At 40.0% G+C, this 19887-nt stretch overlaps 1 protein-coding gene, 1 long non-coding RNA gene and 1 pseudogene across 8 annotated transcripts in view; 1 reads left to right on the top strand and 2 right to left on the bottom strand.

Moving 5' to 3' along the window:
* Nucleotides 1–4308: 4308 nt before the first annotated feature.
* The window catches only part of LOC108510942 (G-type lectin S-receptor-like serine/threonine-protein kinase SD1-1), a 30973-nt gene continuing 15394 nt past the window's right edge, over nt 4309–19887 (bottom strand). The window contains exons 1-8 of one of the 4 annotated variants that reach the window (XM_039125848.1): nt 8401–9734; nt 6603–6725; nt 6360–6526; nt 5969–6179; nt 5301–5366; nt 5129–5198; nt 4900–5050; nt 4309–4811 (exon numbers count right to left, since the gene is read on the bottom strand). In XM_039125848.1, coding sequence (XP_038981776.1) covers nt 4503–4811; nt 4900–5050; nt 5129–5198; nt 5301–5366; nt 5969–6179; nt 6360–6526; nt 6603–6725; nt 8401–9694 — 2391 coding nt within the window. In that variant the 5' untranslated portion in view covers nt 9695–9734 and the 3' untranslated portion in view covers nt 4309–4502. Of the gene's footprint in view, nt 4812–4899; nt 5051–5128; nt 5367–5968; nt 6180–6359; nt 6527–6602; nt 6726–8400; nt 9735–19887 lie in introns of those variants that run through there. The other 3 variants (XM_039125847.1, XM_039125849.1, XM_039125851.1) reach the window with 3 other exon arrangements.
* On the top strand, nt 13369–17191 carry LOC113462040. Of its 4 annotated transcripts, none has more exons than XR_005511675.1 (5): nt 13369–13785; nt 13860–13988; nt 16143–16527; nt 16612–16711; nt 16796–17191. It is a non-coding gene; the product is annotated as an uncharacterized LOC113462040 (long non-coding RNA). The 4 variants fall into 4 exon arrangements; XR_005511676.1 differs by having other exon boundaries at nt 15802–16527; XR_005511674.1 differs by having other exon boundaries at nt 13860–16346; nt 16435–16527.
* LOC103698295 lies at nt 17901–19191 on the bottom strand (annotated as a pseudogene).

The following is a 19887-nucleotide window of genomic DNA, read 5'->3' as shown; positions in this document are numbered from 1 at the left end:
CTGCAGCCCTACTGTTTCATTAAAGAAAAAAAAAAAAAGACTGCAGCTCTGCTGGAATTTAGATGAGATAGCAAGGTTGACTCAATGTTCAAACTAATCTTGGAATATAATATGACCATCAGGCTTTCTAGGAATTAGATGAGATAGCTACGAGATATCAAATTTCAAGACTCTTAACATTGATGGAAGTCCCCGAGGACTAGTATAAACTGTCGCCATATGGAAATAAGCTGTGCCAATTTGATGAGGTTCTTAAAGCCACTACTTTTTTTCGAGAGAAAGAAAGTTAGTTCCATGTTACATACTTACATCTTACCATGGGCCTATAACCATGCTTCTCTGTCTCGTGGCTGAACCACTTGGTTTGCTTGAAGATAGAGTTGTTGGTGCTTGTGTTGAAGACTGTGAGGACCAATGTGGGCATGTGTTTAGTCCGACATCGGTTATTCACTAACGAAATCTTGAGTACTTATACCGAACTAAAGAACCAAAAAAATATCTTCTAGCTAGTCATTCTAGGTGGGCTCCTGGGTTATTATAAATGGCACAGAACGGACCCGGCTCATAACCCATGTGGACTAGGAAATACTACAACATGGGTATATTTGATCTGATCACAAGCTGATTGTGGTGTTTATGATTAAATTTGAATGGATTTGGATCCTTAGCGTGACGAGGATGCCCGGACTTAAACAGAAGGAGTATATGATGACTCGTGCAGATGTGTCCGTAGTCTTCATCGGTTATTCGCTGGTAGATTTTGGATACTTATATAGGTAACAGAGCGAATTTAGCCCATAATCTATGGAAATTAGGGAACACTGGAACATAAGTTCATGGAGGCTGACCACATGCCGATGTGGTGCTTGTGATTAAATTTGAATGAATTTGAACCCTTAGCCTAACGGAAATGTCAAAGCATGAACAGAGGAAGTATGTGAGAACCCGTATGGGCATTATTCAGTCCCATATCGGTTATTTGCCGAGAAGATCTTGGATATTTATACAGGATTAAAAAATCCAAAAAATATTTTTTGGCTAGTTATTTTAGGTGAGGTCCTGAGTTGTTATAAATAGTATTAAAACGGACTGGACCCATGGCCCAAGTGGACTATGAGACATTGCAGCACAGGCTCATTAAGGCTGACCAAGGGCCGATCGTGGTGCTTGTGATTAGATTTGAATGGATTTTGACCTGTAGCCTGACGAGGCGTCATGGTTTAAATGGAAGAAGGATGTGAGGACTTGCGCAAGCATGTGTTTAGTCTCATGTCGGTTATTTGCTGGAGAGATCTTAGGTACTTATACGAGACAAAGAACTCAAAAAATACTTTCCAACTAGCTATTTTGGATGAGTTCTTACAAAGGCGTCACTAATTGAGACACGATCTCAGTGAGTTGGGCTATCTTCTCCTCTAGTAGTATGAGATATTTCATTATTTCATCATCCGTCAAGGTAGAAGTAGTGGCAATACTCGCCTTTGTCCTCCAATATACTTCAAGCACAGATAGCTCTTCTTCTAACAACTTGTACAGCTCGTGCATTTGGACCATGCACTTAAGCTCCCATAGATGTAGAGGACCGAAGTTTTGATACCAACTTTATCCGATCAGAAGAAGAAAGATTTTTTTCAACTCGCTCAACTCGAATCTCTCAAAAGAAAACTAGAAGAAGCTGGAGGAATCTTAAAAGTAGAGTTTTAAGTCTCCTTTTCTTTCATTAATCCTTAAAAAATGAGATACATAGCTTCTATTTATAATGTGAGGTCCACACTAGTACAATATTGGTCTCTAATTTTAATAGGACTCTTTTTCCTAAAATATACATCTTAAATAGAAAAAAGCTAAAACTTTTAAGGAGGTAGATCTCGATTTCTACATCAACTCTTTCTTATGTCGCTCCACTGAATTTTTACCATATTGAGAGCTACTCTCGGTCAAAGTCTTACCTGAAAAGAAAACTTTCGGTTTGACTAGCCCATTTCGGAGCCTAAATGATAGAATTTCGAACCGATTCAACCTCTTGGCCCAAAGTTGTAGATCTCGAAAAGATACTAATTTTTTTTTTAAAAAAAAGATTATCTCAATCAAGCATCGTATGAGCAAATTATGGCCTCGTGAAGTTTGGTCTGTGACTCGACATCCCGATGTAATGGATCTCAGTCTTGAACCCTATCCAGCCTTGCTCGTAGTAGTCAAAGTAGTCCACATCGAGTCTGAAGATCCTCTGGGATCCACTCAAGTAGTTATATTTTGTAGTTAAGACTATTGCTCTACTGTTTCATCAAAAAAAAAAAAAAGACTGCAGCTCTGCTGGAATTTAGATGAGATAGCAAGGTGGACTCATTATTCAAACTATTATATAACCATTAGGCTTTCCAGGATTGAGATGGGATAGCTACAAGATATCAAATTTGAAGACTCTCATTTTGCTGAAATTCCTCGAGTCCAGTATAAACTGTTCCATACGGAAATAAGATGTGCCAATTTGCTGAAGTTCTCAAAGTCGCTACTTTTTTCTTCGATAAAGAAAGTTGGTACCATGTTACATCTTACAACGGCCCATAACCTTTCATGGTCAACAGTCTCCATTCAAGCTCTTCTTCTATTAATCCTTATTTATTTCATAAATGAACCTGTCCCTGGAGAAATTTTCGTCATTTATAATCGGAATCTTTTTTTTTGATGGAAAGGGAAGCAGAGAGACTGCCACCCAGCTTTTATTGAAAATCGATATCTACAGATAGAAAACAGAAAATAAAAAAAAGTATGATGCTACCAAAGATCGAAGCTAGCAGAGATTCCAGCCATCTATGAAAGTGCAAGTGGAATGAAATGGCAAAATGAAGAGTCAGAAGCTGCAGAGAAGTAGAATGAAACGGAGAGCTTAATCCAAGATTCAATCATCAAGAAGCGGCCCCAACCAAAGTCAGCAACTTGTTCCACATCTTATCATGACGATGGGCCGTTCTTGTTGAACAAAGAGGCGTCCAAGACATATTATACAGGGGAGGTCTTTCGGAGATATATTCTTCTATTTCTTTCTTTCCAAATTCCCCAGTACATGGCTGCAAGCAGTTGGTCAGCTGCCTTCCTTATGGAACAATCAAAGGACGATCTCCTCCAATTAGTCCAAGCATCATGCAAGTTGGAATGCCAACCCGGCCCCGATGTTCAGCTGAATTTTTAGAGCTGTCCAAATGCTATTTTGACGAGTAGAGGATTAACGGACTCGACCCTTGGTCCGCCCAAAATATATCCAGAACTAATATGGCAACCTTTCCTATCCAGAATTTCCCCCGCATGAAGCCTATTGCGCAAAGCGAGCCATAAGAAAATCTTCAGCTTTTCCGGAATGGCTGCCTTCCAAATAGTTTTGAAGTGAGGACATACGAGCCACCGTTGTTGAGAAATTGTATAAGGACTTTATGGAATAGATGCCATTTTGGGTGAGTTTCCAAGAGGGACCATTTGCAATTCGTGAAGGTCCAACCAAGGCAAGGCAAACTCTTAGTAGCTTTAACTGTCTCATTTGTTGGAGAGTCAATGGTCCTCTAAGTCGAATAAGCCAAGCAAGAGCCCTCAACGACCATTGGGAAGCAACGGAGCAATTACGTTTGCAAGCCAAGGGGTAGCGATCATCAAAGATATGCAACAAGGGTGTCGGCCCATACCAATTATCCTCCCAAAATCTGATTTTTCAAGCACTCCCCAGTCTGAAAGACAAGCAATTCCAGGGGACAACTTCCTTGTACATTTTTTGGTTCTCAATCCAAGATTTCTTCTCAAATAATATGCCCTTTTAATCTGCTTCCACCATGGAGCATTTGAACCAATAATGAGCATCCAATCCCATTTAGCCAAAAGTGCAAAATTCATCTGTTCCAAGTTCTTGTTGCCGAGTCCTCCTTGCTCCTTGGATCTGCAAAAAGTATCCCAATTCACCGGGCAATGGAAACCACCAAAGGAAGGCACGCCTCATCCCATCTATTCTGTGAAGAACCCATTTTGGCAGTTTGAACACCGACATAAGATGAGAATGGAGACCTGTCAAGACTGTGTTCATGAGTGTGAGTCTACCTCCCAAAGAGAGTAGCCTTCCTTTCCATGATGCCAATCTAGCATTGATCTTCTCCATTTACACATAGGAATCTTGGAAATAGTCTTTTCCCCTATTTGTAGGATATTCTGCTTCATTTTTAAGTTAATGAATCCAAACTAGCAACAAATTTTAGCTCTCCCTCATGGTTACTATTTTAAGATTTAGAGGAGGATCTACTTTGCTGTCTTCTTTTGGATGAACGACAGTTTGAATTCTTAGTTTTTTCCATTAGTTTCAAAATATTATACAAAACACCTAGTATCAGAAATTTACACTAATGGACTACGGACATGCGATTAGGACCACATATAGTTGAAAGGAATGCATAGACACTGAAAGAACGAGAACTTTTCATAGCTTGTCTCTGATATGAGAAAATTTTACCACCTCGATCTAATGGTCATCGACCTTCAACTGTTGTAACCGATAATCCATTTATACTTGCCGAGTTTGTCTTGCTTTTTGATGACTCATTTTTGGAGGGAGCCCTTGTTGGAAAAAAACCAGGTTGTTTAGGATCTGGCAATGATGCATTCTTGTTGCCCAACATCAATACCACAGAGGACATCGTCGGCCTGTCCTTTGGACATTCTTGAACACACAATAAGCCAAGCTTTATACAGTTCAAGGCTTCAACCATGGAAATAGAGTTGCTGATTGATTTATCTACTAGTTCCAAGCCATTACCATGCATCCATAAACTCCATGCCTGAAAAAAATATTACATCACTATCATGATTTAATGAAAAACAAGAGGAACATATGAACAGATTTAACTATTATTTTCCCAGTCTTACATGTGCTAGAAGGTTTCCTTGGTGCTCAGATATAGATACGCCTCTATTCTTCTTGCCACTAATGATTTCAAGTACCAAGACACCAAAGCTGAATACATCAGATTTCACCGAGAAGACACCATCCATGGCATACTCAGGAGACATGTATCCACTGCATTTATCATTAAAATGATTATATATTTTTTTTGAAGAATAAATATCACGGCAATGAAAGGTAAATAATACTTACTATGTCCCCACAACTCTCCGAGTATTTAGTGTCGTCTCATCCTCCCGAAATATTCTTGCCAAGCCGAAGTCTGATATTTTAGGATTCATATCTTTATCAAGAAGAATGTTGCTAGTTTTAAGATCTCTATGAATAATTCTAAGTCTCGAGTCTCGGTGTAGGTAGAGAAGACCTTGAGCAATCCCTTCTATAATGTTGTATCGGGTTTGCCAATCCAGCAGCACACCTTTATCTTTATCTGTCCAAAGTTTACTTTATATTAGCCTTACTTGCACGAATAATAAAGAAACGAAAAATCAGTCTGCCTTAGATTGATTTTTTTTTTTTCTAACTGGTAGCAAATAAAGCAAGCTTACACACACATTTACCCCAAGAGTTAAAGAAACTATGGAAAAAATATAACCTGCTCCATGAGGTATGGTGGAGCATTATTTTAATTGGTCTAGAAAGATTGATTACTCTATGGTGGTAGATTCAGAAGAATCAATATAACATGCTTAAGCTCCATGAAGTTGGCCACCTCCACAAGGCTAGCCACTCCCTAATTGTCACGACCAAGAACTTTCAATTTTAGCCTAGAGCGTGGTGCTTTGAGAGACCCTACTTCAAGGTTCATTTTCAGATGAGTGTGCCCAGCTATGTGTTTTCGATTTCCAGTACTCTTCCATTTGATCGGCAAAAGTGGGTTCTTGATTCAAGGCAAAGGTTAGTATTTATTGAACTACGTATTTTCTTGAACTCTTGAACCAAGCATTAGAAGGTATCAATTATGCTGTGATTTTCTTAATCTAATTAGGAACAGGAAACAAAGATAAGGAAGAGAACTGAAGATTAACTAACCAAAGATGAAGGCGTCCAAGCTTTTATTAGGCATGTATTCATATACCAGGATCCTTTCCTCTCCTTGAGTGCAGCAACCTAGAAGCCGAACTAGGTTTCGGTGCTGAAGCTTGGCAATCAGTATCACTTCATTCATGAATTCATTAGCGCCCTGTGTCGAAGTCTTTGAAAGCCTTTTCACAGCTATTTCTTGCTCCTCCCCAAGCTTTCCCTGAAATCACCACATTTAGCATTGCTACACTTAAAAGAGTACTAAATCTAGGGCAGTATCAAACTGTTTGAAAGCCCTGAATGCAACATTGTATTCAGAGTGCTGAATTTAGGACCCTACATCGACTAAGACTTACATGGTGACACTCTACTGAGCTCAGTTGGTAAACTATGAAAATACCTTGTACACGGGACCGAAGCCACCCTTTCCAAGTTTGTTTTCGATTGAGAAGTTGTCGGTCGCTGCAATGATTGTCCCCAGATCAAATAGAGGAAGCTCCCAGTCCTTGTCGTCCTTGTATTCGTTGTTGCAGTGACTAGCGAAGGGAATGGCACCTAAGGTAGCCGCTGCAGTAGTCCCAATTAATAAGTAATCACTACTTATCATGTCATGTTTGCATATTGCGAGGTGGACTATATTTACCTGTTCTTCTCCTTCTCTTCATCCGAACGCAAATGCCCACCACAGCAAGCAGCAGAATCCCCACAACAGAGCCCACCACAATCCCAGTTATGGTACGTGAATGTGAATGATCTGATCCTAGGCCTGAAACATCAGCACCGTCGTATAAGTGTACATGATGAACATTCCTTTCTTTTCCTTTTTGTTTTTTTAGAATTTCTTTTTTTCTTTTTGGATCGTCAAGAAGCTCCATGTATAAATTGGGATGAATATTGGTTGCTTTACTTGGACCGAGCTTTAAGTGGGTTAGACCAAGTTATCCATTAGTTGGTTTGAGTTTGGGTTTTTAACAAAACTTTTCAATGGGGACAAGACTGAAAACTTTTAATTTGAGCCCGGAGTGTGGTGTTTTGAGCGACCCTACTTGAAGGTTCCTTTCAGATGAGTCTGCGTGGCCCGAAATATCTGCGGCTCTAATTTTAACTCCATTTCTGATCCGAATTTACTCGGACAAACCTTGAGCTGGCCCAGACCTTCTTCCAATCCTATCTTGAATACTTGAATGTGGTATTATTTATTCTACAGGTATAATGAACACAGCTCGTAATGCAATGAAAGAGTTTCTAATTGGATTTAAATGGGAATCGTGATTGCTTTAAAAAAAATTAAAGCATGCTAATATAAGAATCTTCATGTGAAACTATGAAATTAAAAAAAAGTTACTCAAGCAATCAAATATTATGGATCATATTTAGCTGTTTATGGGAACAAACTAGACCCGGTCCATCTGCAACCCATATAAAGATGGATCATGTCCTATTCCTTGATTCGTGCTCTACTACTAATAGGGCCAGAAATGGGTCGGGCCGGTCTTCGAGTGGGGCTATGGGCAAGATCTGGAAGAATTAACACTGGATTTGGGCTTAAATATGAAGCCCATTTATTTTTCAGTCCGGGTTTGAGTAGCCCATCTTGAGCCCGAGCCGTGCTCAATTCTGGACAAGGATTGAAACTGAGCCCAAATTTAGCTTAGGGCCCATCTTGGTTTAGTTCCAAAAGAAGCTCGTTCCCAATCGATGGTGGTTCGGTTCTATCCTATTATGTGGCTAGACCAACTTAATCGCTATTTTGATAAACATATTTTTGATTATCAGTAGGATGCTAATGTGAAGCTATAGTATTTCATTAAAAAAAATGATGCAACAAAATGAAAGATTGAGAGATTAAGCTTGAATCGGGTCAGCAGGCCTAATTTTCAGCCCAAATGGATAATTTAAACCAGCCTAGTTGGGTTCGGGCGGGCCCAGATCTAGACTCGGGTAGGGCTCACACTAAAATTTTCCAAAAGCTTTCAAGCAAACGCCCAATCCAAAATCTCAAAAATTTTCAAACCGGCCTATAGTAAAGAGGTTTTGCCGGCCGAGCCGGGTCCATTTTGAGCTCTAACTATCAAGTCAAGTTTCAAAATTTTATTAAAGCAGCAAATGCTAAAGTTGGTGGTCGTCTTCCTCCAAATTAAAATAAAAACATGGTTAGTTAGCTGTCCCATCGGTTTCTCAAGTCGATTTCTTGTGTCCCCACCAATAGGTGTGTCAGCTACACCCGATCCCTAAGCCAAGCCAGACTCCCACCAAACAGAACAAACTGGACTGCGTACACCCTATAACGGCGTACAAAGTCCACCATTGAACCAGTACAAATTGGCACCGGCACCGGCACCGGGATGTAGACATATGCCGATGTCCAGCTTGCATTGGTCCAATGGTATAAATCTTTCTAGTGTGCAGTTGCTGACCTCAGTAAATAAAGCAGTACATACCTAGATCGGCCACTGCTAGTCGGACGTAGAGATCCTGTCCACCAAAGGTAAACACCCTAATATCATTGAGCTCCGTCGTCCAAATTATGCATCCGGTCCCATTGATATTAGCACTAGCATAGGCCGTGCATGAACAATTCCTCAAGCATGTCGCCCTACACTCATCCAGTCTCATGCTCCTGTCCACCGTCGACCTCGACGTGTCCGGCAGCTTTGCCTTCTCTATTGTCGCAAACCCATCAGTCCCGTTCCGGCAGTCCAGCTCCGTCATCCTCGCACACCCGTCTTTTCCTTCTCTGAGATCCCAATTTCTCGGCAACCTAGGCTTAAATCCTGGCAAACAACTACATATCGGTGAGTCGTCCGGATTACAGACCCCGTAAGCCCCGCATTGTGACACATAGTCGCATAGGTCCCTCGGCTTAGACATGTAGATGCTCCACATTTGGCTGTCATCAAGCCAGGCAAAGTGTTGGACCTGGCCGGTGTAGTTCATGGTAAGCCTCGTGATGATGGACGTGCTGGTGGTGTTGTATGTGGCGAAGACCTCATCATTCTTGATGACAAAGTCCACTGTGATGACCTTAAAGCGCATCATATCCGGGATGCCACTGAGGCTTTGCCCGTTCCATGGCCCGGCGCGACACAGTTGCTTTGAGCCTTCCAACAAAATTATCTGGGGGTCGCCATGGAGATCCAGAAACATGGTGTAGAGGCCCGGCGCTGGGTCGCTAGGACTGGCCCATGATGTAAGGTTACGATTAAGACCACTTGTTAGGTTCCACCCGAGCTTCATTCCCAGGAGCAGAGTGTCGGTCGGGTAGTCGAAGCTCTGCCATGCAAGGCTCCCTGGAACAATATTACCGTCGCCCTTAGCCTCTTTAACGATGAAATTGCCATTGTCTAAGAGTTGCGCGATTGGACTGGCAAGGTCCGACGAGCCCGAGGACCAGATGGGTTTAGAGTTCTGGTCGGTGATGATGAGAGTTCCATTGGCGGTGATCGACAGGCTACCGTTGCGCTCGGAGATCGGATGCTGGCGATTAGCAACCCACACGATGGTACGAGGTGAGACCTTGTACCATATGCCGACATAACGATTGTTACTGTTGACAGGGCTGAAGAAGCCTAAGGCGAATCTCTCCCCAACTGAGATCAGGATTTGGTCATCAGGGAGGTGCTGGGTTGGAGTCAGGATGTCGCCTCCAACGGAGAGAGAGAAGAGAGAGGAAAAGATCAAGGAGAGAAAGAGTAGGGCTGCAGGGAGCCTGCACATCTTTCCAAACAGCTCCATATCGAAGAAAAGGTTGCAGACTCAATATGGCTTTTATTCTTCTGAAGTTATAAGGCTTGTAGTACTTCGAACCTTGAGGGTTGATTTGTTGGATAAATTAGAGGATAAGGTGGCAATTGGGCCGCGTCATCTGGTCGGACCTATTCAAAATTCCCGTATGTTAATTCTGCGAGACTGCGACGGCGAGACCATTGACCTATCACTGCCGAAAAGTTAATAGGTTGCTCTAATCAGACCTATTCAAAATTCCCATAAGTGACGAGGAGAGCGTTGACCAGTCATTGTAGAAAATATAATGAGGTCTGGGGCCAAACACTGGCTATTTCGTTAAGGGCATAGGCTGTATCCTTTGTGCGGAAGTATTCACCTTCCTTTGCGCGAATCCACCAATAGATCATGCGATCATCGTTTCGAGATCCATACAGCCTAATTAATGATGTTTAAATTGCTTTGAGATCTGTGTTGGGTGCGATCTAATGGACAATATCACGATCGAAGATTAATTGTTCTTTTGCCAGAAAGAAATGAGTTGAAGTCCATCAAGATTAATTTGTTCCCCAGATCGATCATGGTCTCAAGTTGCACCAATATAATCAAGATTTATTGATTGATGCTGTGCCGTGCCAACCGATCCACTAACTTGAAATAAATGAGTGTCCATTAGACATTATCATAATTAAGCCGGTTTTGGGTGGGGACACTATATTTTTTTTTTTCCGTTGATAAGGAAGGCAGGAAAAGCAGCCATCCGGGGGTGGGGACAAAATTATAAATGGGTTATGCATTGTTTTCTCAATTAGATTTGATGGATGTGAATTGCTTTGACATCCATATACAGTGGGACCCAATGGCCGATGTTATGAAAGAAAATCAACCATTCCTAAAATGAAAGAAGAATTCTTCATCAATAATCTCCTTTGCAGTTGTAACTTGGCATTATTTTGTCGTACGGTTTGCATCTTTCGCAGGAAGGATTCACCTTCCTTCGCGCGAATCCACAAATGGGGATAACGCAATTTTTGCTTCGTGATCCGTGCAGCTGGTTAAAGATGAGTTCGGATTGCTTTGAGATCGGTGTTGGGCACTGCACGATCCAACAGACGGCGTTGCGAAGGAAGAACAGCGAACTCGTTTGTCACGGATGACGCAACACCTATCGGAAGAGCTGAAGCATTGCTATTAGTCAAAGGAAACTAAAAGCCCAATCCTAAAATTATGTATACCGCACATGCTACCGAAATGAAAAATAATAACATAATAATATGTTTGACGTATTTCGTCGATTTGATCGATGCCAGCGGTCGCGCGCCCTTATTCTCACCGCCTTATGCTCACCTCCTTAATTTCTTCCCCTCCAACATGGTAAAATTTCACTGCTCGCCACTGCTCCACCGGTAAATCCTGCCCAACGCCAATATCGGTTTGTAATGATGTGATATTAATTATTCGTCGGCAATATACATATATTTCATTCACTACCTCAAAGTCCCAGTCTTTTACCACCATACAATGGTCTTCATACTATTTCTCTTCTCCCTTTCTTTCTCAATATTCTGAGGAGTTGGAATCTCCTAGCGGTGCAACTTTTGCACGACAGAACTCTGCTACTATCTTATTCATTTTGGAGATAAATAAAGTTGCCCATGTTTGAGGTGGGTGATGTAGCCACCCATGCTGGTACTTAACTCTACGGAGGATCCTCGTTCTATTTTGAGATAGCCTTGATATCAGAATTTAAATAGTCCTGGAAAGAGGATCCTCGTTCTACTTTGAGATAGCCTTGATATCAGTATTTAAATAGTCCTTTCCAGCAAAACGAAATGGCTCTACAATTCCCCCAAAGCCAAGGACGTCAGTGATCACTTAAGCTCACCAGGGCACACGTCACCCCAACATCAGCTGAACATCACAGAAGTATTTTTAACTCAGCAAGAGGGAAAAAAGACAAAGCTCCTAGAGGAGATTAGAGAGCTAGTCTCACAAGCATCTGGCTCCTTGATGGTGATGTCGGAAAAGCTGATCTCGCTACGGATACGTTTCCATCGGTTAGAGGTTCCATCATAGCAATTAAAGCAATACAGGCTCCATCATAGCGATTAAAGCAAACCCATCATAGTTATGAATGTATAGGACTTAGATGTATATTGTATCAGGATCTTGGAGAAGGTGCATGAAATAGACCTGGAGACCAGGTTCTTCCGAGGCGGGCCAGTCACCTTGGTACCGGTGGCGTGGATGGGGAGATTGGCTCGACGCTGCACCTACGCTGTACACATCCCATTTTGGGCTTTCGGACTTCGCCAATAATGAATTGGGTGGACTCGGTGGATAATAACCTACCTTTTTTTCTTTTTTTTTTTCTTTTGTTAATAAGTGGTTTTGTATTTTAAACTTAAAAAACACTGTGATCTATTGAAATATCTATAATGCGGACTGGATAATTATGGTGGTCCCCGTTCGTAGTTTGCAAGCGTGCTAGAATTTTTCCACCGCCAGATCAATCATGATCTTAAATTGTACCAATATAATAAAGATTTATTAATTTTCGCCATGCCGACCAATCCACTAACTTGAAATAAATGAGTGTCCGTCAGAGATTATCATAAATAAGCTTGTTTTGAGTGGGAACATATTTATAAATAGGTTATGTATTGTTTTGTCACTTAGATTTGATGGGTCATAAGTGACAAATGGATCAAATATTTTTTATTAGGGATGACAGCTTGGTTGGCCCACAAAATATTGACCGAATCGGATATAGAATTGGTCAAAAATATACCAATCCAAACTTAATCTATTTATTAGGTTAATCAAGAATTAAAAAACAAATTTAATTATTTTATTAAATAAATAATTTAGCTCGATCTAGAATTGATTAAAATAAATTAAACAGTACGAACACAGTTCGAACTTGGCATCCCAACCGTTGGGTCAACTTAAGTTACAACTTCTATTTATCTACCAGTACATATCTGAAAGATACTTTGTGCTGATCGAACGCTGTACTCATGCGAAAAAAGATATTTGTTCGTGCTAAGGGTACGACCTTCGTCCCTCTGCAAACTTCAGTGCCATGGCTTGCTCCTTAAGATGATCATTTCCTTAAGATGTCATTGATTCCACTTAGCTGCTGCAATACAAGTAGACCAATTTCTATCTATACAATTACAAGACATGATTCATCATTAGAAAAAAATTTTTGCTGTCAAAGATAGATGAATTAAACTGTAAGTAGAAAGCACACAAAATTACCATAAGAGGAAGCACAACAAAAGTTGAACTTTAATATTCTAGAATGTACCCCATAGCTGGACTGCATGCTCATAGCTTTAGTAAGTAATTATGATGGCTACAAGATGAATGGAGCTCAAGAAAATACCAGGAAGAATATTAGATAGTTCCAAACTACCGATGCCTATAAAGCATTTCCCAACTTTCTATACATTTTTGGGTGCGAGATAGGTTCTCCATAAATTGGTTCCAGAAGAACTTACTTAGGACAGGAAGAATAAAGGATTTCGTTGTCATATGAAATTAAAACATTTACTCGAACATCATAGAAAAACATGGTAAGAATATGTACGGATAAAAAGGGAATAAAAGAGGAGGTGCTCAAAATCCACTATAGGAAAAAAGGATTTTATCGACGCTTTTTTGCTGACGTTTTACAAGCATCGGCAATTTCCGATCTACCGCCAAAACTAGCCGACACTTTCAAAATGCGTCGGCAAATGACGATGCTTATTAGCGTCGTCGTAGACTTAGGATAAGACAACGCTTATACGCGTCGTTGAAAACCAAATTTCCATCAAAACCCGCGGCCGCCCCCTTCTCTCTCCATCCTCGATCGATCAAGCTCTAATAGAGCTACCTACATCAATCTCTCACCTCCATCCCGAGCCTCCGTCGCCGTCGACCTACCGCCTTCTAAGATTGAAGATTCCCGGCCCCTGTTCCTCTCTCGGTCGATGCCCTAGCTGCCGACATCAATCTCTCACCTCCATCCCGAGCCTCTGTCGCCGTTGACCTCGCCGCCGTTTAAGATCGAAGATTCCGCTTCTCCGCTGCTGTCGATTTCGCCATCGTCTAAGGTAAGTCTCCTCCTCCTCCTCCTCCTCCTTGTTTTCTTCTTGTTTTTAACGCTCGCCCGGCCCCCGTTCCTCAGTCATCCTCTCTCGGCCGAGCAACGTCCGATGCCTCTCCTCCTCCCTCCTCTCCAACGCCGAGCGACCGCGCATCCGCAACCTCCTCTCCTCCTCTCTCCTCTACGGCGCCGACCGGAAGATCCCTAGAGGTATTATAGTCCGGTTCTCAAAATTCTAGATCTTTAGCACAGATCACACTGCAGGTTTCTCAAAATAAGAATTCACACCATTGATCATGATCCACAATATTTAAAATGTGTACAAAATCAAAAAATCAAATATTTTTAAGGCCTTCGGATCATCTTTCAAAGTGCTAAACTAGATATAGGAGTGCTCTGTTTTAGAACTTTTTAACTGTGAGAGCTGGTGTACAAGTTCTGTTTACTTGCCACTTCTTATCACAGTTGCTGATGTTATAGTGTCCTTGATAATCTAAGAGGTCATTGTGTATTTAGTACCAAATTTGTTAAGATGCTGAAAGTCCAAGGCTGAGGCTGACTGGATTCATCTTCATGTAGTTGTTACATGTAGTTGTTATATATTTTCTTCAATTTACCAGTTCTAGAATATAGTATTATTCAGCTTCATCGAAATGTAGAGGTAGCATATTATAGTACAAAATTGCTTCCTGTGCAAATTTGATGAATTCTGACCGAGGCAATCTGCATCTAGTAGTTAAAACAAATTTCAGCGTGCCTGTTTAGCAAGTCTTTCATATTTATTGGTGATTGTGGTACAAACAGGTGACTGATAACTGCTTTGGATTTTCCGAAAAAATAAGCACTCCTAGATTTGTAGCAACATTATGGTTCACCCGTAATCAGGGTTTGAACAATTATAAGCCATGTGCTCATGTCTTCCTATATAATAGCTGGACACAACTCAAATATGTTGCATATAATAATAATTTTTGAAAAGGCCTCTCATGGATAAATTTTGTCAAGGTTCTTCGGTAATTTTTAGATTGTACTTAAATGTTTGTAACATGGGATAGAACCTAACTCTTTAGTTTGTTCTTTCTTTAACTGACTACAACAGATAAATTCTTTTGAATTTCCATGAGTATGTATTGTTGATTCATACCCTGATTTTGTTTTATTATTTTTTATATTACTTGCAGTTCAATCAGTATTTTAATAGAATGGACAAAAGTTGGATAAATAAGTCGAGATCCAGTGCCGAATATTTGAATGGAGTTCAGAATTTCGTTAAATTTGCTTCTGAAAAATCTGAAATAAATGGAAATATTTTTTGTCCATATCAAAAATGTGTAAATTGTTTTGCCATGACTTCAAAAATTGTTGAAGAACATTTAGTATGGAATGGTTTTCTGAAGGGTTATACAGAATGGATATTTCATGTAGAGTCTAAATTGTCGTCTTCATCTAACCAACCCTTAATTATGGAACACACTGCTAGTATTGGATCTAGTAACACGGACAGAAATTCTGTTGTAGAAGATGATATGAGGGGCTTACTCAGAGATGCTCTTGAACATAATATTAGAAATTTAACAGATTTCAGTAGAGAGTAAGAAGGAGCTCTAATAGGTGATGAACATACCGTTAATGAATCTATATATGTTGAGGAACTTATAGATTCTGAAGATAACACAACTCGGTAACATAACTTGCTGAAAGATTGTGATAAAGAACTATATTCGGGTTGTAAGAATTTTTCGAAGATTTTTTTTTCTGGTGCATTTATTTTATTTGAAATATTTGATCGGATGGTCTAGCAAGTTTTTTACAATGCTTCTTCAATTATTAAATGATGCATTTCCAAAAGGTGTTACTTTGCCACCATCTTCTTATGAAGCCAAAAAACTAGTAAAAAAATTGAATCTTGAATATGAGAAGATACACAATTGTCCAAATGACTGTATTTTATACCGTGGTGAAAATATTAACGAAGATTCGTGCTGAACATGTGGATCTTTACGATGGAATAAACAAAATGAAGACGAGCCTAATCTGTCGAATGCAGTGGAGGCTGCACAGACTAAAAAAAAGGGGATAAAATTTTGAAGTATTTTTCTCTCATACCTAGATTGAAAAGGATGTATGCATCATCAAAGACGGCTTCCTTGATGAGATAGCATGATGAAGGCCGTATAAGAGATGGAATGTTAAAACATCCAGTGAATAGTTTAGCATGGAAAGCATTTGATGAAATGGAATGAAATGCTTCCTTCGTATAAGGTTGAGCTTCTTAGAGTTATTGAGGTAAAGAATTGAATTTGCTTACTATCTTCAATTATTGTTTGATTTAACATTGTTATAACATTGTTGACTTTGGTATAGAAAAAGTTTGTCCTTCTTGCAAATAGTCATGATTGGGTGCTGAAGTCCGTCAACCGCAAATAGAAAGAATATAAGATGAAGTTAAAGGCGGACTGAAAGTACGACGGCATGACTGAAGAGGAGGTGGCCCGTGTTTGTCCTCCAGATGTAATATCTCATCAATGGATGGAGCTTGTCCACTATTAGTTTTCTGAGAGAGCTTAGGTTGTGTATATTTTTTCAATACCTTAGATTGTATTTACTATTATTATAGATTAAAAATTTATACATTGTTTATTATTTTTTGGGAAAGATATATTCCAACATTAGTAGAGCTGCTCGAGCATCGCAGACTGTTCCTCACATTTCAGGCTTGATGAGTTATGCGAGGCATAGAGATGAATTCGTAAGTTTTTTTGAAACTCTTTAAATTTATCTTAAATTGTTCTATTATGGGAGGGAGCTTTTTGAAATATACTTTTTATTGTAGATGGATGATAATGGGAGGAAGCCTAGTAAGGTAGAGTTTTATAAGATGACTCACCGACCGAAATAGCAGCTTTGTTCGGAAGGAGTCAAGAGATATAGTTGTATGTATTCATCTTTGACTAGTGCAATGATTTTTTTCTATTATTCGCATACATTAATTTAACTTTTTCTTTTGAGAGATATAGGACAGGGCAACAAGTCTTATTTCAGAGTGCATCGGAGAGTCATCATTATCCGACGCAACCAGTCATATCGAAGCTCAAGTGCTCGCTGAATTGATGGGCCCAGAGCGTTATGGTCGAGTGAGGGGTTACAGCGTTGGAGTTACCCCCACTCATTTGTCTGCAGTGGACATGTATACAAGAAATACTAGAGCAAGTAGTACCACCGTAGAAGTTCATCATCTTCAAACAACTATTAAAGAGCTGAAGCAGAACCAAAAAAATTTGCAGTTTCAGCTTACGAATATTTCATCTTTGTTATAATGATTTCTCCCTTCTCAGGAAAATAACTATATATATTTGAATACTTTACATATTATCAGTTATGATGTATGAGTTAATGTATCACATTATTCCTAACTTCTAAGGTTTTTCTTTTTTTTGTAGATTCCTTATACTTCAAACGCTCGTAGAGATGATGATGATGGAGCTGAATCCCGTCCCTGATACCTTCTAAACTATTTTTTATGGAGTTTGATATGTATATGTTTCTTATTTTTCAAAGTACATTGTAATTCTAAACCTATTATGTAAATTTAATCAGATATGATAATATAAATATTTCGAATGATCTAGATGTTTGTGTTAATGTAATGTAAATTTACAGGGTTCATATTGTTATAATGTGTGTTTTATAATATGTGTTTTATGAGACATATTTGTAATTTTATTTTTTTAAAAAAAATTTACAAACTCCGACGCTTTTAAGCGTCGGTAAAAACGTGTCGTGGCACGCCCGACACGCCTACGCTATAAGGCGTCGGTGAAAGTATGGTTTATGCCGACGCTAAACTAAAGCGTCGGGAAAAACAGATTTTGACCGACGCTTTAAAGCGTCGGGAGTGCCGACACTTTAACGCATCGGCGAAAACACGGATGAAAACTGTCAGGTTCGAATCTGTCTGGTATTCACCGACGCTTTATAAGCATCGGCAAATTCCTGTATCGCCGATGCTTTGGCGATGCTTTCGGTAGCATCGCGGGATGTTAAGCCGATGCTTATTAGCGTCGTTAAAGGTTATAAAAAGCATCGGAAAATGTTAGTTTTCCTGTAGTGATCCTATCGAGATTTCACGGTAACACTTCAAAATTAAACTTGCACTTTTGTTTCAAACATGGTGAATGCATAGCCAACAAAACTGTAACAATCTAAGTCTTTGCCCTGCTGATTAAAGGGAAAGCTAAAACAAATATGTCTGCACCCCTATATAACTCAACGGTCTCAGTCTGCGATAGCCTTCTTGTCCTATAAAGGCAAACATGGAAAGTTAAAGCTTTATTAATTAATAGAAATCTAGCATGCAAAACCAAATCGAAAAAAAACAAAGACTTATTACCTGCAGTGTCCCACAATCCCAAGTTGACAATGCTCCCATCCACATAAACATTAGCACTGAAGTTATCAAAGACAGTGGGATTTGGGAATATAATCCTGCCCAGAAGTCACATTCTAGTGGATGTAAGATCTAAATCACGGGCATATAGATACTTATTTCGTCTGGAGCTTACGACAAACAAAATTCTCAGGACAATCAAAGGGCATAAAGAGATCTATGTTTGAAATTGAGAATGATTCTTTCCATCTGAGATTCTAGTCCTTCAGAGAAACCTAAGAACTTAAGGAACTAGAATAGGTAAAAAAGTTAAATTGCCATACAGTTTGCAGAAACAAGAACAAGAACCATTGATTGTTTCTTCTCAAAACAGAATTGATTATTTTAGAAGGGAAAAAGGAAAAATGCCAAACAAAACAAGACTGGGATCTAAGCAATAAGCAGCAGAAATAATGGGTGCGAAACAAAAGGAGAGAATGAAAATTGTGAAAACAGAGGTTTGGTTTCTGGGCAAAAATAAGTAGAAATGTATAGAATATGAACTAAAAAAAAGGAGTAAATCCACAAAAACTAAACAAACAAGGGTAGACGCACAATAGAGCCAAAAAAAAGGGTAAGATCTTTAAAAAAACAAACCTAAAGATTCTTTATACATATATATATGAAAAAAAAAAAGAGACGTTCTCAGTTTGGGCACCAGAGGAGAGGGCCAAGATACATACAGTAGGGAACTTGTTGCTGGTGTAGCACTAGCACAGTAGCTGATGAGCATGTAGGTCTTCCCCACAGCCCCATCCCCAACAGTCACACATTTAATGAACCTTGTAGCACTCATCCCTCTCCCTCTTCTTACTCTCCCCACTGGAAGAGAGCAAACTTCCTGAGAGAGCAAAAGCAAGCAACACGCAGACACACACACACACACACATACAGATAGGAGAGACCGAGAGAGCCTCCAAGGGGAAGAGATAAAAAGACACAGAGCAGAACTAGAGGAAGAAGATGAATAGGAAACAGTATCTCCAAGCCTTGCAAAGAAAGGAAGTAAATGATGTATAAGCACTGGTACGGAAGGAACACGACGGCGCCGCGATGGAGAAGAGTGGGCGTTTTTACTGTTTCACGACGAGGGTTTCACTGTTTCGGTGAAATAGCTCTGCGCCTCCTTAGGACGCCTAGGTCGCTTAAAGACTTGGGCCGGCCCTGACAGGACCTCGTCGTTATTCATGGCAGTCCATTATGAAAGGCGTTATTGGGCACAATATCCTGGAGGTCACTTAGCCCATATTTGGAAAGCTATTAGTAGAGCTTTTTAAAATAGAATTTTTATAAAAAATTATTTAATGTGTGGTAACTATATTTCTAAATTACTATGATACCTTAACATGTGTTTGGTAAACAAATTGAGAAAGCACTTTTGGATGACAAAATTGTCATAAAGAAAATTGCATAATATTATACAACATTGTTGCGCTCCGTGATCGGATGCTGGCGATTGGCAACCCACACGATGGTACGAGGTGAGACCTTGTACCATATACCGACGTAACGATTGTTAGTGTTGACAGGGCTGAAGAAGGCTAAGATGAATCTCTCGCCAGCTGAGATCAACTCTTGGGGCTCAGAGAGGGGTCGGCCTAGGGCTAGGGTGTCACCTCCAATGGAGGGAGAGAAATAAGAAGAAAGGATCAAGAAGAGAGAGAGTAGGGCTACAGGGAAGCT

The sequence above is a fragment of the Phoenix dactylifera genome, chromosome 4 (genome assembly GCF_009389715.1).
Source record: "Phoenix dactylifera cultivar Barhee BC4 chromosome 4, palm_55x_up_171113_PBpolish2nd_filt_p, whole genome shotgun sequence".
Classification (NCBI taxonomy): domain Eukaryota; kingdom Viridiplantae; phylum Streptophyta; class Magnoliopsida; order Arecales; family Arecaceae; genus Phoenix; species Phoenix dactylifera.
This window is presented reverse-complemented; position numbering and strand designations above follow the sequence as displayed.